Source organism: Gadus macrocephalus, chromosome 14 (assembly GCF_031168955.1).
Source record: "Gadus macrocephalus chromosome 14, ASM3116895v1".
Taxonomy (NCBI): domain Eukaryota; kingdom Metazoa; phylum Chordata; class Actinopteri; order Gadiformes; family Gadidae; genus Gadus; species Gadus macrocephalus.
Genome location: NC_082395.1, coordinates 21506172 through 21521215, shown reverse-complemented (window position 1 = coordinate 21521215; position 15044 = coordinate 21506172). Strand labels below are relative to the sequence as shown.

The 15044-nt window shown below is 51.0% G+C and overlaps 1 protein-coding gene across 1 annotated transcript in view; it reads right to left on the bottom strand.

Moving 5' to 3' along the window:
- Window positions 1–757: 757 nt before the first annotated feature.
- Window positions 758–15044, bottom strand: part of nkd1 (NKD inhibitor of WNT signaling pathway 1) — a 33511-nt gene continuing 19224 nt past the window's right edge. Inside the window, exons 4-10 of the mRNA XM_060071438.1 lie at window positions 12513–12570; window positions 8271–8371; window positions 7912–8007; window positions 4987–5140; window positions 3360–3441; window positions 2762–3051; window positions 758–1357 (exon numbers count right to left, since the gene is read on the bottom strand). Of these exons, the coding sequence (XP_059927421.1) occupies window positions 795–1357; window positions 2762–3051; window positions 3360–3441; window positions 4987–5140; window positions 7912–8007; window positions 8271–8371; window positions 12513–12570 (1344 nt within the window). The 3' untranslated portion in view covers window positions 758–794. The remainder of the gene's footprint in view (window positions 1358–2761; window positions 3052–3359; window positions 3442–4986; window positions 5141–7911; window positions 8008–8270; window positions 8372–12512; window positions 12571–15044) is intronic.

Below are 15044 nucleotides of genomic sequence, written 5' to 3'. Positions count from 1 at the left end.
ATCTGGTTCTGGGCAGAGGAACGGGAGCCGTAAGGTCAGACGGTCTGCCAGGGTTCAGACTCTCAGTAGACCACCGAAGTGCGAATCCTCGGTCCCCTTCCATTGGCAGTATGGTGTGAAATAATTACATATAAATATGCCCAAAGTCCACAGTGGACTTAACACTTAAAATGCACGCGTTGAAGATGAATTGTTTTATGGGTCGTATTGAAGCTTTGTGAGCTGCACGACCGAAACGTACCATCTAGCTTAGCTCCTCAGCATCGACTCTCGGCTTCGATGAAGGAAGCACGTCTGCACCGAGTTTGTTAGAAAATAAATGTTTCAAAATATATATTATGTTGACAAAAACATATCACTTTCCACCCTGTAGCATTCGACACAGTTTGAGATATATTACAAAATTATTTAGAAACCGGAACAATACGACAAATCGGGCAAAATCATGAAACCCGAACGGATCCAGTAGACCTGAACGGGCCGTGACAGCGCTTCGGTGGTCTCCCCTTCCCAGCCTCCGCCCCCCCTGATAGGCTGCCTGAAGTGCCGCGCCCCTGGCCGCGTGAGGTCCAGACCACACCCCCCTCCCCAACACTGGATACCAGCATCCCCCGTCTCCCTCCCAGACGGCCGGCTCCAAGGCTCCACCTCTGCGGGGCCACTTGCTACAGTCCTGGCTGTCTATCACCGGACCCCTGGAGTCCCAGTCCGCGTCACGCCCCCCCCCCCCCCCCCCCCCCCACAGGGCGGCGAGCTCGGCCAGGCCTCCGAGGGCGAGTGGCGATGACGAGGCCTCAGGACTGGTAGAAGTGGTGGTAGTGGTGGTGGTGTTCGTGGTGGTGGTGGTGCTCGTGCCGCTGCACCACCTGCCCCGGCCCCCCGTCGTAGAGCAGCACGCCGGGCCCCTCCCTCGACGGCTCCTTGTCCGGCGCGGTGGTGGCCCCCAGGGGGGCCCCCGGTGCGCTGGGGCCCAGCGCGCGGTAGCCCTGGCTCTCCTTGGCCCGCTGCTTGTGCTTGCGGTAGGGGGCGGCGGCCTGGTGGGGCGGGGCCAGGCCGGACAGCGCCGGGGCGGGGGGCGTGCCGCGGCTCCTCAGGGCCCGCCCCCCAGCGCCGGGCTGGGCGGGGGGCGTGCGGCCCTGGGTCTTGGGGGAGCGGGGGCCGCCGTGCTTCCCCGGGTCCGGGCCCCGGAGCCGGGCGGGGCAGGGGCTCTCTGGGATGGCGGGCTCGGCGGCGGTCTGCGAGCGCCGGTGGTGGGGGGGGTAGGAGTGGCCGTTCTGGGGCTCGTGGGAGCGGGAGCGGGCCTGGTTGGTGGGCCGCGTCTGGGTGGGCTCGGGTTTGGGGGGCTCGGTGCTGGTGGCTGAGGAGGAGGAGATACAGGCGTTAGACTAAAACGCTTCTATCACTATTATTATTATTAAAGGTGACATATTATACCACCAGGTGTGAGTGTGATTATCCGTCACACATCTAAGTGGACACACCCACCTATGATGTCAGATTTTCTAAATGGCTTGTAACGGCTAAGACTCTCACACCTGGTGGTATAATAGTCACCTTTAAATGCAGTTCGTTGTACGAAACCAAAATCAAGTACAGTACGAAACGGATGATCAGGCTCCAGTTTAGATTCCTACAATCTACCGTTCCCTCTTTCTGTGGACACTACAATGATTCAAATCTACAGCGAGCAAACCAGAATAAAAAATACCCTCAGAACGCTATTACGTAAGAACCACTCGTTCCAGCTGCTCACTAATAACCCTCGGCTGGAAAGCCCCGTGGTGCCGCTGGCAGGCCCGTGCCCACGGCCACCCCTTGTGTGAGCGCACACCCTTAACTCTTGCAGACAAGACGAGCAGGTCTCTGTTAGCACCGGACCAACAGGGGCACGCATTCAAATAATCACCCTGTCATCGCTGACAGGCGGATCAAGGCGGCTCCTTACAGAGAGCCGGCACTGTGGAGCGGCGTGGCCTGGAACACTTGACGTATTGTGGCTGGCCCTGGCCCAGATGTTGGTTCTGGCCCGCCTCACAATGGGCTCGCAGTTCAGCCATTGGCTCTAGACAGGTGCTGCAGTAATTAGGGACCCTGGAGGATCATCAAAGAGCAGGCGGACTCTCCTTCGCTCTCTCTCTCTCTCTCTCTCTCTCTCTCTCTCTCTCTCTCTCTCTCTCTCTCTCTCTCTCTCTCTCTCTCTCTCTCTCTCTCTCTCTCTCTGCGCCGTCTCTTTGTTTCTCTCTGCTCCGTCTCTTTCTCTCTGCTCCGTCTCTTTGTTTCTCTCCGTCTCTTTGTCTCTCTCTTTCCCCTCTCTTCTATCTCCCTCCCTCCTCTCCCTCTCTGCTCTGACTCTTTGTCTCTCTCTGATCTCGTATCTCTCTCTTCCTCCCTCTCTCTCTGCTCTGACTCTTTGTCTCTCTCTGATCTCGTATCTCTCTTCCTCCCTGTCTCTCTCTGCTCTGACTCTTTGTCTCTCTCTGCTCTGACTCTTTGTCTCTCTCTGCTCTGACTCTTTGTCTCTCTCTGCTCTGACTCTTTGTCTCTCTCTGCTCTGACTCTTTGTCTCAGGCGGACTCTCCTTCGCGCTCTCTCTCTCTCTCTCTCTCTCTCTCTCTCTCTCTCTCTCTCTCTCTCTCTCTCTCTCTCTCTCTCTCTCTCTCTCTCTCTCTCTCTCTCTCTCTCTCTCTCTCTCTCTCTCTCTCTCTCTCTCTCTCTCTCTCTCTCTCTCTCTCTCTCTCTCTCTCTCTCTCTCTCCACTCACCGGTCCCGAAGCGTGAGGTGTAGTTCTCGATGCCAGCCAGGTCCAGGTAGTGGTTCCTCCGCTCCAGGTTCTCGTCCACGCTGTGCGGCTGGCCGGCCGGCCGGCCGGGCTGGGCTGCCGGGGCGGCGGGCTGGGCATGGTGGTCCGAGTGCTTGCGCCTGTGGGCGTTGAGGGGCGCGGCGGTTCTGGTGAGGCGGCAACGCTGGCCGGCAGTGTGCTCACTGAGCCGCACGATGAGGGCGCCGGGGAGGGAAGGACGGGCGCAGCAGCCGCCGCCCGTGACGGCCCGTCTGTGGGACGAAGAGGGCGAGAACGTCAGGATTTGTCGTTTTTTTATTTTTTTAAACGGAAAAAAAAAACGAGCCTGGGAATCAAAGGGGGGATTTCATTTCATTTTATGAGCGCAGAGTTCTCTTAAATGTGTTAGGGGTTGGTTTCCAGTAATGACTGTAACTCTTTCTTGTTTAAACGACTCCCTCGTGCTTCGTAATCGATTTGATTACACGTACGTTCCCAGTGCTCGAGGAACATGAGGCCTCGTGGAGGTCATGTCCTTTGGACCTCCACTCTGAGTGGATCACGCTGAAGGAGAACTTGCCTTATGAGAGCTCTGGACTTCTTGTCTTCACTCTTGGGGTCTTCTATACACTTGTCGCTTTTCGGTCGTGTGTGGGACATTTCTGTGCGTGTGAGGAGGAGAGAGAGAGAGGGAGCGAGAGAGAGAAGGGGGTTGAGGGAGAGAGTGGCAGAGAGAGAAGGCCATTATCAAAGAGTGCTCCACAGAGCAGCCACACTGAACACATTAACACAGTCTCACAAGCCTCACAAGAACCTTTGTTCTTGGGCTTTTACTTTGAAGATCTATAGGCGAGGAAAAAACAACAATGCTTCATTTATTCTATTTTTCACTCCAGGTCTCGCATGACACTGGAGTGAGAAAGAATGAGAAAGCGAGAGTAAGAAAACCGAGCCACAGCAACACAAATAGTTTATTAAGCGTGCGAGATCTGGGGTGGTTTGAAATTAGCATGAAGAGATCCAGACGCATTTCAAAGCCAGCGCCGTTTGAATCAGTGTGTGGATATGAATAGCCAAAACAAAAGAAGGCAAACCCGCCAATATACTCCTATTAAAAAAGAAAACCCGTAATAAAAAAAATATATATATAACGTTTATATATAACCCCTTTTTACCCCCTTGTTTACCGAGCCTTCAGTTTGAAAGCTTAAGTTGAACATAAGCTATATTTCGCTGACAGCTCCGAGCGAGAGGGTGGTGGTGCGGGCGAGAAGAGGGTGAGGAACGGCAACTTTGGTGAAAAGAAAAGTGGCTGTTATCAGAAAAGACTCGAGTCATCTCTCAAGGTTTCTTTCTGCGTTTTTGAAGACGAGAGTTGTGGGGGGTGGTGGTGGCGGGGTTCGGTGTGTGTGTGTGTGTGTGTGTGTGTGTGTGTGTGTGTGTGTGTGTGTGTGTGTGTGTGTGTGTGTGTGTGTGTGTGTGTGTGTGTGTGTGTGTGTGTGTGTGTGTGTGTGTGTGTAAGGGGGGTGGGGGGGTGTGTCTCTCACGGCACTGTCACTCCCGCCATCATTAAAAATGAACCCCATTGAGCGGCAGGAAGGAGGCGGTAGCGGCGTCGAAGAAAGCCCTTGACGGGCCTCGAGCAGCCGCCTTCATGCGTGACAATAAACACAACTAAGGGCTGGGCTGACGGCGGCTGACACACGGGAGGGAAGCTCTCACCGCGCTCCCTCTTATTCCGTCTCATCCCTCCCTCCCCTATCATCCCTCCCCTCCCTTCTCATCCCCCTCATCACTCCCTTCTCTCATCCCTCCCCTCCTCTCTCATCCCTCCCCCCTCTCTCTCATCTGTCCCCTCATCCCTCCCCCTCTCTCATCCCTCCCCCCTCTCTCATCCCTCCTCCTCCTCTCTCATCCCTCCCCTCTCATTCCTCCCCTCCTCTCTCATCCCTCCCCGCCTCTCTCATCTGTGCCCTCTCATCCCTCCCCCTCTCTCATCCCTCCCCCCCTCTCTCATCCCTCCCCTCCCCTCTTATCCCTTCCCCCCCTCTCTCATCCGTCCCCCCCGCTCTCTCATCTGTCCCCTCTCATCCCTCCCCTCTCATCCCTCCCCCTTCCCAACCGATGCTGCTTCTGAAGCTGCCACACCCTCTCCCTCTACCCTGGCCCCACCTGGCCCCACCCCGGCCACGCCTGGCTCTGCCCACCTTTAACTGTACCAGCCTGCCCACAGCTCCTCCAGCGCTGGCTGGGGTCCGGGGCCACGGACAGCTTGACCCGCAGGGTCTTGCTGCTGCTGGGGGAGTGGTTGACCGATGAGTCCACCACCTCGTAGATGGTGTGAAGCAGGCTGGTGATGTCCTGGAGAGAGAGAGAGGGAGAGGGAGAGGGAGAGGGAGAGAGGCAGAGACAGAGACAGAGACAGAGACAGAGACAGAGACAGAGACAGAGACAGAGACAGAGACAGCGACAGAGAGAGGGAGAGAGGGAGAGGGAGAGGGAGAGGGAGAGAGAGAGACAGAGAGAGACAGAGAGAGACAGAGACAGAGACAAAGACAAAGCAGACAGGGAGAGAGGGAGAGAGAGAACATAGAGAGTCAGAAATGGAAGCTGAATTAAACGAAGACTTCACCGGCAGCATTGCTACTGAAGCAGGAGGTTACCGGTCTCTTTGAGGTTCATTTTAGTGTTTATCGAGTTCGTTTTAACAACTTCTTTCCATTTAATTGAGTGTTTTTATATATTTTGATACTGCTATTGAGAAGTTTTTCCGGAAAGTAGTCCTGCGATAAGAACTCCTAGGGTGTGATCTCCTTCCAGACATTGATAGGATGGATATCCACCCTTACACACATATGGAACACAAATAGATAAATGAACCCGGCATCCTTCATCTTTGCTGTTTCAGGAGAACAGACTGAACAGACAAAACTTGGGTATTCCCGCTCTCTCTCCCCCCCCCCCCCCCAGCCCCCCCCCCAAGTTTTAAGTGTGAGTGATCAGATCCCCCCACATTTTGTCACTGAACTCGCTCCTGCTATGACTCTACAACCCAGTCGTTCAGGACTCCAGTGAACAACAAACCCACGTCAGCCTTGTAAGTTTGTCGTTCCGAGAGCGCAGATCAGAAGGGGCTGGTAAAGGGAAGTTATGAATTCATAAAAGCAAATGTCTTGGAGGGAACAGAGGGGATGAGGCAGATGTCAGGCGGGCTCTGTTAACGCTGCCTCTTTGTGTTCAGACCCATCACTCAAAAAGGCACGCACACACACACACACACACACACACACACACACACACACACACACACACACACACACACACACACACACACACACACACACACACACACACACAGAGATAAATCCTATAATATATATCTTATGTGCCTAGAGATCCCCCCCAGGAAGAGCAGCAGGAAGTTGCCATAGAAGGGGGGCGCCCTGATTGGCTGACCCCCCCCCCCCCATCCTCCCCCCTGTAACCCCGATTCTGGGGGAGCGGGGAAAGAGCAGGAATGGATGGGTCTCAGAGCTATGCATGCGCGCGATGACCATCCGCACTCGCGAAAAGAGTCAAAAAAGGCAAGCGCACACATGTGCACCGACATTCCCTTCCACGGTTCAGTGTGGAAGGGCCTGTTGCTTGGGGCCACGGTTAGGGCCTCTAGCCTGGGGCCAGCACAGGGGAGGGAGAAGGGAGCAGACAGAGGACAGACGAGATGAATCAGGGCCGGGGGGGGACGCGGTGGTAAAAGTGGGAGACACACCGTTTAATTTAACGGACGCTGGGGGAAACCGCAGCGGCGGACCCACGGATGGACGACGCGGTATGTGCGTTTAAGAGGAGGAAACAGAGGCACCGAGGGGAGGGTGGAACTCAGACGAGCAGGGCTCCAACTCGGCAGACGTGGAGGGGAAATGTGAGTTGAGGAATGAGACCGAAATGAACAAAAGACTGTCAGAGGTATTTTTACATTTAAATGGCAAATTCAAGTAGGTCATATATTCATGCCACAAAGCACTCGCTATAGGCATTGGCTGGGTATGAATTGTTTAACATGAGTGTACAATTACATTTTGTTCAAGTTTGGTTCTGTACAATATCAAACATTGGATGTGATTCATTTAGCCTCACACAAATTACAATATGATTGGTTTGATGGGCTGGTACAGGCAGTTACAATATGAGTGCAATTCACAAGTAAACGTCTGTCGTTAGGGTTTTTCCACATCGGACGGTAGCAAAAGTAATTCCACAAGAGCTCTTTTTACGGCAAAAAAAAACCTTCACTCACAAAATCACCCCCAAAATCTTTCTGGAATTAGCTTGAGCTGTTTTCTTTACATTCTTTCTTCCGAGGCCAAAGATAAACATTCAAACGAGTGTGCTATTCTGGATCCGAACATAAAGGATGATTATGTGTTCTTCTGGGACTAGTGCCACATGCCGTTTTCAGACATGTATGTCGCGTAAAAAAGAAACATACTTTCTGGCTCATTTTCCCCCACCTCCCACCGCCCGAGTGTCTGAAGTTAAGTTATTTTTTATTCTGTGTATCAAGCTTCCTGGTTTACTTTGGAGCCCCGGGTATACAAAGGAAAGAACGCTGGCAGAACCCTAGCAGACTGAGGGCCGCTCACATCTCTTAACTGCTCTAGAAGTAAGTGCTTTAGAAAGGTCTCAGATTGCTACCCTGTCTGACGAACCACAAGGGAACCATTATGTCTTTAGTCCCAACAAACCAGAAGGAAACCATTGTGACTATAGTCCCCACAAACCAGAAGGAAACCATTATGACTATAGTCCCCAGAAACCAGAAGGAAACCATTATGACTATAGTCCCCAGAAACCAGCAGGTAACATTCAGATCTATGGTCCCCACAAACCACAAGGAAACCATTATGTCTTTAGTCCTCACAAACCACCAGGTAACATTATGTCTATAGTCCTCACAAACCACCAGATAACCATTATGTCTAGTCCCCACAAACCAGCAGTTATCCCTCAAATCAATATTTAATTCATCACTTGACTGCTTGCCTAGTTTAAGTTGGACATTAAAGATATTAATTATAATAAAGACCTCATTGTGTGAAGTGAAGTTGGCCTGAAAGTGGGATGTTTCTTACCTCTCTGGTGACCTTGCCATTGTTGTCAAAGTCGTACAGGGTGAAGGTCCACTCCTGCCTGCTGTCCTCCTCAACGGACACAGCACACTCCAACTCCTACACACAAACAAGATTATCAACACTAGGGAGTGTGTGTGTCTCTGTGTGTGTGTGTGTGTGTGTGTGTGTGTGTGTGTGTGTGTGTGTGTACATGCGTGTGTACATGCGTGTGTACATGTCTGTCTGTCTGTCTGTCTGTCTGTCTGTCTGTCTGTCTGTCTGTCTGTCTGTCTGTCTGTCTGTCTGTGTGTGTTTGTGAGATGGGGGTGGCGGGGGGAGGGGGTAAGGTAGTAAGTGTCATCATCTAAGTCGACTCTCACTTCAAACTGGAGCTGTTTGTGGGGCCCAGCGGGGGGGCGGCTGTCCTTCTCCTGAATCTTCTCCACACAGCAGCTGTCTGGCTTCTCCGGGGGTAGAGCCACTGCACACAGAAACACACACACACACACACACACACACACACACACACACACACACACACACACACACACACACACACACACACACACACACACACAGGAACACACACACACACACACACAAACACAGGGTAAGATAAAAGGGAGAGCCTCAGGATGAATGCGGTCGTGACCTGGGGACGTTACTTAACTTAAAGTGCTCTTTGTAGTTCTGCGCTTAGATGTTTCAAACCATCATTATCATCTTCTCTCGGTGTCATTACATTAGTTTGAATCTTTCTCTCACCATTTTAGGACCATTCGTGGCTTTCACTTTTATGACTTGTGACTAACACTTATAAAACATATTAAAGTCTGTTTATGTCTTTCGCTTATTGAAAGTATGTGTCTGATGCAGGGAGGATTACCTTAAACTACAGATTAGTGAGGATGTATTTAAAATAATGGATCTGTTTAGCGATTCAAACAAATGCATACAAATTAAAAAGGACTATTATTGAATCAACAGTTTTAACAGGAAAAACATTGTCTACCCACATCTCAATTCATACACAAAAGAATTATGTTCCAATAACACAATATCAACTTTATTCATCTTTTCAGTTCAGCCCAAGAACACAAATGTGTCGTAAAATACAAACTAATGAAACAGTCATGCTATGTTTTGGGTCGCTAACCACATTATAGGCGCCGCAGGGTTGAAAGGGCGAAGAATAATGTCAAACATTGAGCAGAATGACATAACATGCAAACACCATGACAGGATATTAAATGCCACTCCAGGAAAAATGGCTTTGCGGGAGCCGGGCGAGCCGACATCAAAGGCCTCACGCCTGGCCCCTCAGTCTGGGCCCCCGCTGCAGCTGAACCCATAACCGTGATGAATGGCCCTCTCTCACTCTGCATTACCTCTCTACCCCAACGCAACAGACGGGAGAGGAAGCCCTGGGCTTGTTCCTCGGCACCTCTGTGAACCGCAGAAACCACATGCACTGCTTTTAGAAAATAACACGCATGCTAATCGATGGCTCCCCTGGTAAAAACTGAAGGATTGCCCTGTGCGGTGGTGGTTGTCAACCTTGGACACAGAGTCTCTTTGAATTCACGAGTGTTTGTGGAAGACCCCCCTAGAGTGGCTGCCGGGGTAGGGGAGGAGCCGGCACCACAAGTTCCGAGCACTGACCTAGTTCCCGTTAAGATTGCGATCAGCCCTGAGGTCCCCCTGTAAACTCTGTTCAGCGACGCAAAACAATACGAGACCGCCTACCGAGCCAGACCCTCCACGCGCACCTCTTCCTACTTCGGTTTAGTCCAAGACCCAAGGGGGGGGGTTAGGGATGAGGTAGGTGGGGTTCTGATTTGGTACGGTAGCTACCAGCAGGCTTGAAACACAAACTCTGTCTGCCTCTCCAATCACAAGAACCACCCTCGCCTCATCGGCGGAGACCAGAGGGGGGTTGAGTGTGCGAGCAAAATGGGGTTTGCATGGTGATATGTGTGCACCAACACACACCCGAGCCCAGCCTCCACCCCCACCCAACCCACCACCCAACCCCCTCCCGCTACACTTTGAAGTTTAATTCTCAAACCTTTTGGAAGAGGATCAGACCGGCTGTAAAACAGAATCGCTAATTAATTAAGCCAAGTCAAATCCGAAACACTGTTTGTTGTGCTCGCCAACTGAGCAGACACAACAGCCCCAATTTCTTTCCTCCTGATCCAAAACAGATCAAAGCAGACCTGTCCTATCCCTGGGTGGAGGCAAATGCCAGAAAATGAAAGGCCCCGTCCCAGGGAGCTTTTACCAACTTTTTGGATCGCACCGTTGAACGGGACCCCGTCGTTTGATCATCACTGGAGGCGCTCAGAGGAGGACAGCGTGTGCGTGTGTGTGTGTGTGTGTGTGTGTGTGTGTGTGTGTGTGTGTGTGTGTGTGTGTGTGTGTGTGTGTGTGTGTGTGTGTGTGTGCGTGTGTGTGTGTGTGTGTCCTGTAGCATGCTCAATATGCTAGTGAGATGCCTATCGCCAGGGCTAATGAAATGCCGGGAGGAGAAACAGTAATCTAGCATCTCCCTCCTCCCCCTGCTCGCTGACATTCCCATCACAGACATAAGCCCGCTTTATGAGAGGAACCGCCGCCAGGGGATTGGCTGGATTTCAGATCTGAAGGGAGGTGGGGGCGGGGCCAGGCAGGGGCGGGGCCAGCCATAGCCAGCTCATGGTGTGTGAGAGGAGGCTGTTCCAATAGGGCCTCATTGAGGCCAGCAGGCGAGTAGATGAGACACACACACACACACACACACACACACACACACACACACACACAGATACCCGCATGCACGCACACACATACGCACACACATACTCGCACTCACACACAAAGGCCATCATAATGAACGGCGGCCAAGCTCTTTGATATGCTTAAGGCAGAGACACAGACCAGATCAAGAACAATGGACTGTTTCAATTCCAGAAATAACTAGACTGATAAGTGATAACTACATTGGAAACGATATGAGGTAATCTATCTGTCTACTCACGTAGCCAGAGAGCCCTCACCACTTTGTGGTAAGATTTAACGTCTGAAGACAGACCGTTAAAATTCCCTTTCTGGATCCGGCGACCAGATCGGTGTCTAGCCTGCTGATTGGATGGTTTCACTTCCCAGAACCCGCCCACCACATTCTCCAGCCAATGCAACGCCTGGTGTAGAACCAGGAAGCAAGGCACCTCTGGCATTTTATTGCTTCACTACAGAACTGAAATGCTTCCAGCCAACCGCGTCTGCAGCTTTATTAGGCAATGTTAACATTTATAGCATGATGGAGGTTGAAGGAAAACATTCCTTTCTGGGGAATCTGAGAAACTGAGTCAATTTAACAGCTTAATGACCTTGTTTGAAGTATTGGCAAGGTTGCCAGCAGAATTTGGCAAACGTTATCATTTTGTTTAGATGTCCGTTGTGTTATGTACATATTGAAAGATTCATGTGTAAGGTTAATGTTAAATAACAGTTTACGATGGTAACTCTAAAAGGCGTTTGGATGTTTTGGTCTATTTATCTAGTGATAAAAAATGTTCAAGAGTTTAGCCAGAAAAGGTCTTAGTTGTACCTGGTTATCCAGTTTAATAGAATATTAAGCTTAATACCAAACTGAATTTAAAGGAGGGTCATATGATACATGAAAGCGATGGGGAGAGTCAAGCATCTGGAGAAAAAAAACAAGTAATTTGATGTTCATTTCTGCTTTTTTTACGCTCTTTTAATCCTCACAAACTTCCTTTGGAACTTCCCCTGAAGCCCTTTAGGAAGGCTTTTATGTGCACTCGGTCATGTAATATATCGCTCCACTCACCCTCTCTGTTTTCTCAATTTTTTTAATGCTCTCTTTTCTAGATCTAAAAAAAACGATGGAATGTTTCACCGCACTGCACTGCATTGTATTGAGATCGTTAGCAGACCAGCATCTATTTGAGACATGAGTTATTGATTCATGTGTCAGAGAAAATGATAGATGATGCCTGGTGTAAAGATATATCCATTTCAAATAAAGAGGTGTAGCGCTGGGGAGTGGGTGGGAGGGAGAGAGGGAAGGAATGAGAGAGGGAGGGAGGGAGGGAGGGAGGGAGGGAGGGAGGGAGGGAGGGAAGAAATGAGAGAGGGAAGGAATGAGAGAGGGAGGGAGGGAGGGAGGGAGAGATTAGGAAAGAGGGATGGAGAGGTTGGGAGGGACAGGGAGGGAGGGAGGTTGGAGAGAGAGAGAGAGAGAGAGAGAGAGAGAGAGAGAGAGAGAGAGAGAGAGAGAGAGAGAGAGAGAGAGAGAGAGAGAGAGAGAGAGAGAGAGAGAGAGAGAGATGGGGAGGAAGAAATAAGAGACATAAGGAGAAGGAGAGCAAGAGCAAGAGAGACAGAGGGAGAGAGTTGAGAGGGGAGGTTGGGAAACAGGGGGGGAGGCTGGCTGGATGGGAGTGAGCGAGAGGGAGCGAGCGAGCGGTAGGGAAACGGCCTAACCACCACGGTACAGGTCTGGGCTCAGGTGCAGGAGGTGGGGCTGCCTGATAAACTCTCTGGGTCGGTCCCAGCCCACGAGTGTCTGGAGTACACTATCTGTGGTTCAAGAGCTGCGCAGGCAGGCGGCTTACCTTCTAAACGGTAGTGTTCATCGCTGATCCCTTCTGCACAGGACTCATCCATAGAGTCCTGGAGGGAGGAGAGGAGAGGAGAGGAGAGGAGAGGGGAGGGGAGGGGAGGGGAGGGGAAGGGAGAGGGGTGAGGGAGAGGTGAGAGAGGGAGGCAAAAAGTATGAGTCAGCCATACAGTGAGGAAACACTTGAATGAATGACATAGAGACGAGAAACTTTGTTGGGTGGAAACTGGAGGTGCGATCCGACGTTAGTAGGAGAGGTTTGTAACCATCACCATGAGTAGTTTAAATATGTATAACACGCCGTGGAAAGTTAAAGATAAAATGAGTTTCTGAGACAGATACGGAGAGGGTGAAACTTGGATCACGGAAAACTAAGGATCTGCCCCCCAACGGAAGAACCCCCTCCATTCTGCTCGTCAGTTTCTGTCTCATCGCAGGCGAGTACCGACTCATTGATAGGCTTTCCTTTCCCTGCTGTGCTCACCCAAGCACACACACACACACACACACGCACGCACGCACAGGAAGATACAAACACACACACACACACAATCACACTCACACACTTACACACACGCAAACACTCACACAGGCACTTACACACGTTTATACACACAGGCACACTCAGACACACACATTCCTACACACACTAATCACACACACACGCACACACACATGCAGACGCTCTCATTCACATGCACTCACACTTACACATGCGCACACGCACACATTTTCACTGTCATACACACACAGACACTCTCATACACACGCACACACTCCCACACACACACACTTGGCAGCCGTGCCTCCGAGTGAATACCACACAGGGGGGGGGGGGGGGGGGGGATACGGGGGGATACGGGGGGAGCCACGGAGCTCCGGGCTCGTCGGTGGAAAAGTGGGTCTCATATATCACTCTGGCACCACATCACGAGGACCCGTAACCATTACTCTCAGGCACACAGAGAGGCACCTGCACGCACGCACGGCCGCAACGGGCCCCGGACAGCCACACACCCGATGGTCGCGCACACACACGCAGTCACAAGGAAATGTGCGCACATAAACACCCCACCACACTGGCGTAAAATACAGACCGCTGAACGGGTTTGACAACGAGAGCGGAGATGTAACAGCCAATCAGCCGGAGTGATGCTTGACTGCTTCGCAATGTTTCCTCTCGTTACAGATACAGACTTCGCTGGCTCACTGACCGACTGACTGACTGCTTCGCTGGCTGACTGACTGACCTTCTGGCTGACTGGCTGGCTAGCTGGCTGAGTGATTGACAGACTGGCTGACTGGCTTGCTGGCTGGCTGACTAGCTGGCTGGCTGGCTGGCTGACTGACCTCCTGGCTGGCTGGCTGGCCGACTGATTGATCTATATGTTGGTTTCAATCAAATCCCCACCACAGTGCTTTGATGTGTCATATGAAAGCTGTGCATGTTAAGTGTGACGTAAGCCTGACTCAAAGAGATACATGGAGCTGAGAATCCAGAGCCTAGTGGGTACCATGCAGCCAGTGTAGTCCTGATTTACGGCTGAACCAACCATTTGTTGTTATTTGTTTGGCTCTGGAAGTATTAGAAGCGTGCATAATTAAGTATACAGTGAAACAAACAGTCCACAAGGCATTGAATTTATATTAGCTGTTTTTTGTAATGTACACACTATACAAAGATGGAAACGGAGCCTGAGCTGAAGCTAAATTAACCAGAACTTATTTTCTACAACTTCAAACTCATTTAAACTGCACATTGCATCTTCATCCATTCTCATAAAAAACAATTAACTCTGTTATATAGTTTGCTTCAGTTGATGATTCCTGATTCTTAATTTTAAAATAGATTAGCTGAATATAAAGAGTACTGTGTTAATCCGTCTGTATGGGAAAGAGACTGTCAAAGAGTGGCAGCAAGACAAGAAAGATAGATAAAAGATAATGGATAAAGTGTTATGCCGGTATTTCCAAACACTTGAGACACCATAACACCATAGGGCACAACTAGCAGAGCATCTAGGTTGTTTTGAGTCTGGTACAACCGCAGAAAACAGCATAGCTTAACGTCAAGGCGAATAACTGTCACTCTGAATATGTTTGAGGCTACAGGAAGCTTGCCAATATCTTGAAGCCATGTGATTGACATACCAAAGCAGGAACGCCATAAGCAGAGCACGGTAACAAAAGTAACCGCGGCCCCTGACTGCTGAGAAAGAAAGCCTCACAAACAACCATCGCCCACGAACAACATTCCCCTGATGGGCAAGATGGCCGACCGATTGGCAGGCCACAATCAGAGGAATCTGAGCTGAACATTCAGCCTCGCTTTCCCGCTCTGAAACTCTCGCGACTCGGACCCCCAAGGGCAAGGAGACAGGATAGGAGACACTAATGCCCATTCCACCCCCCGCAAACACAAACGCACACAAATGTTCGCACACACATACACAATCTTTGTGTGTGTTTTCGTTGTATTTTGATGTAAGACCCTGAGTCATTGCGTGGGTGGACCAATACATGAGAA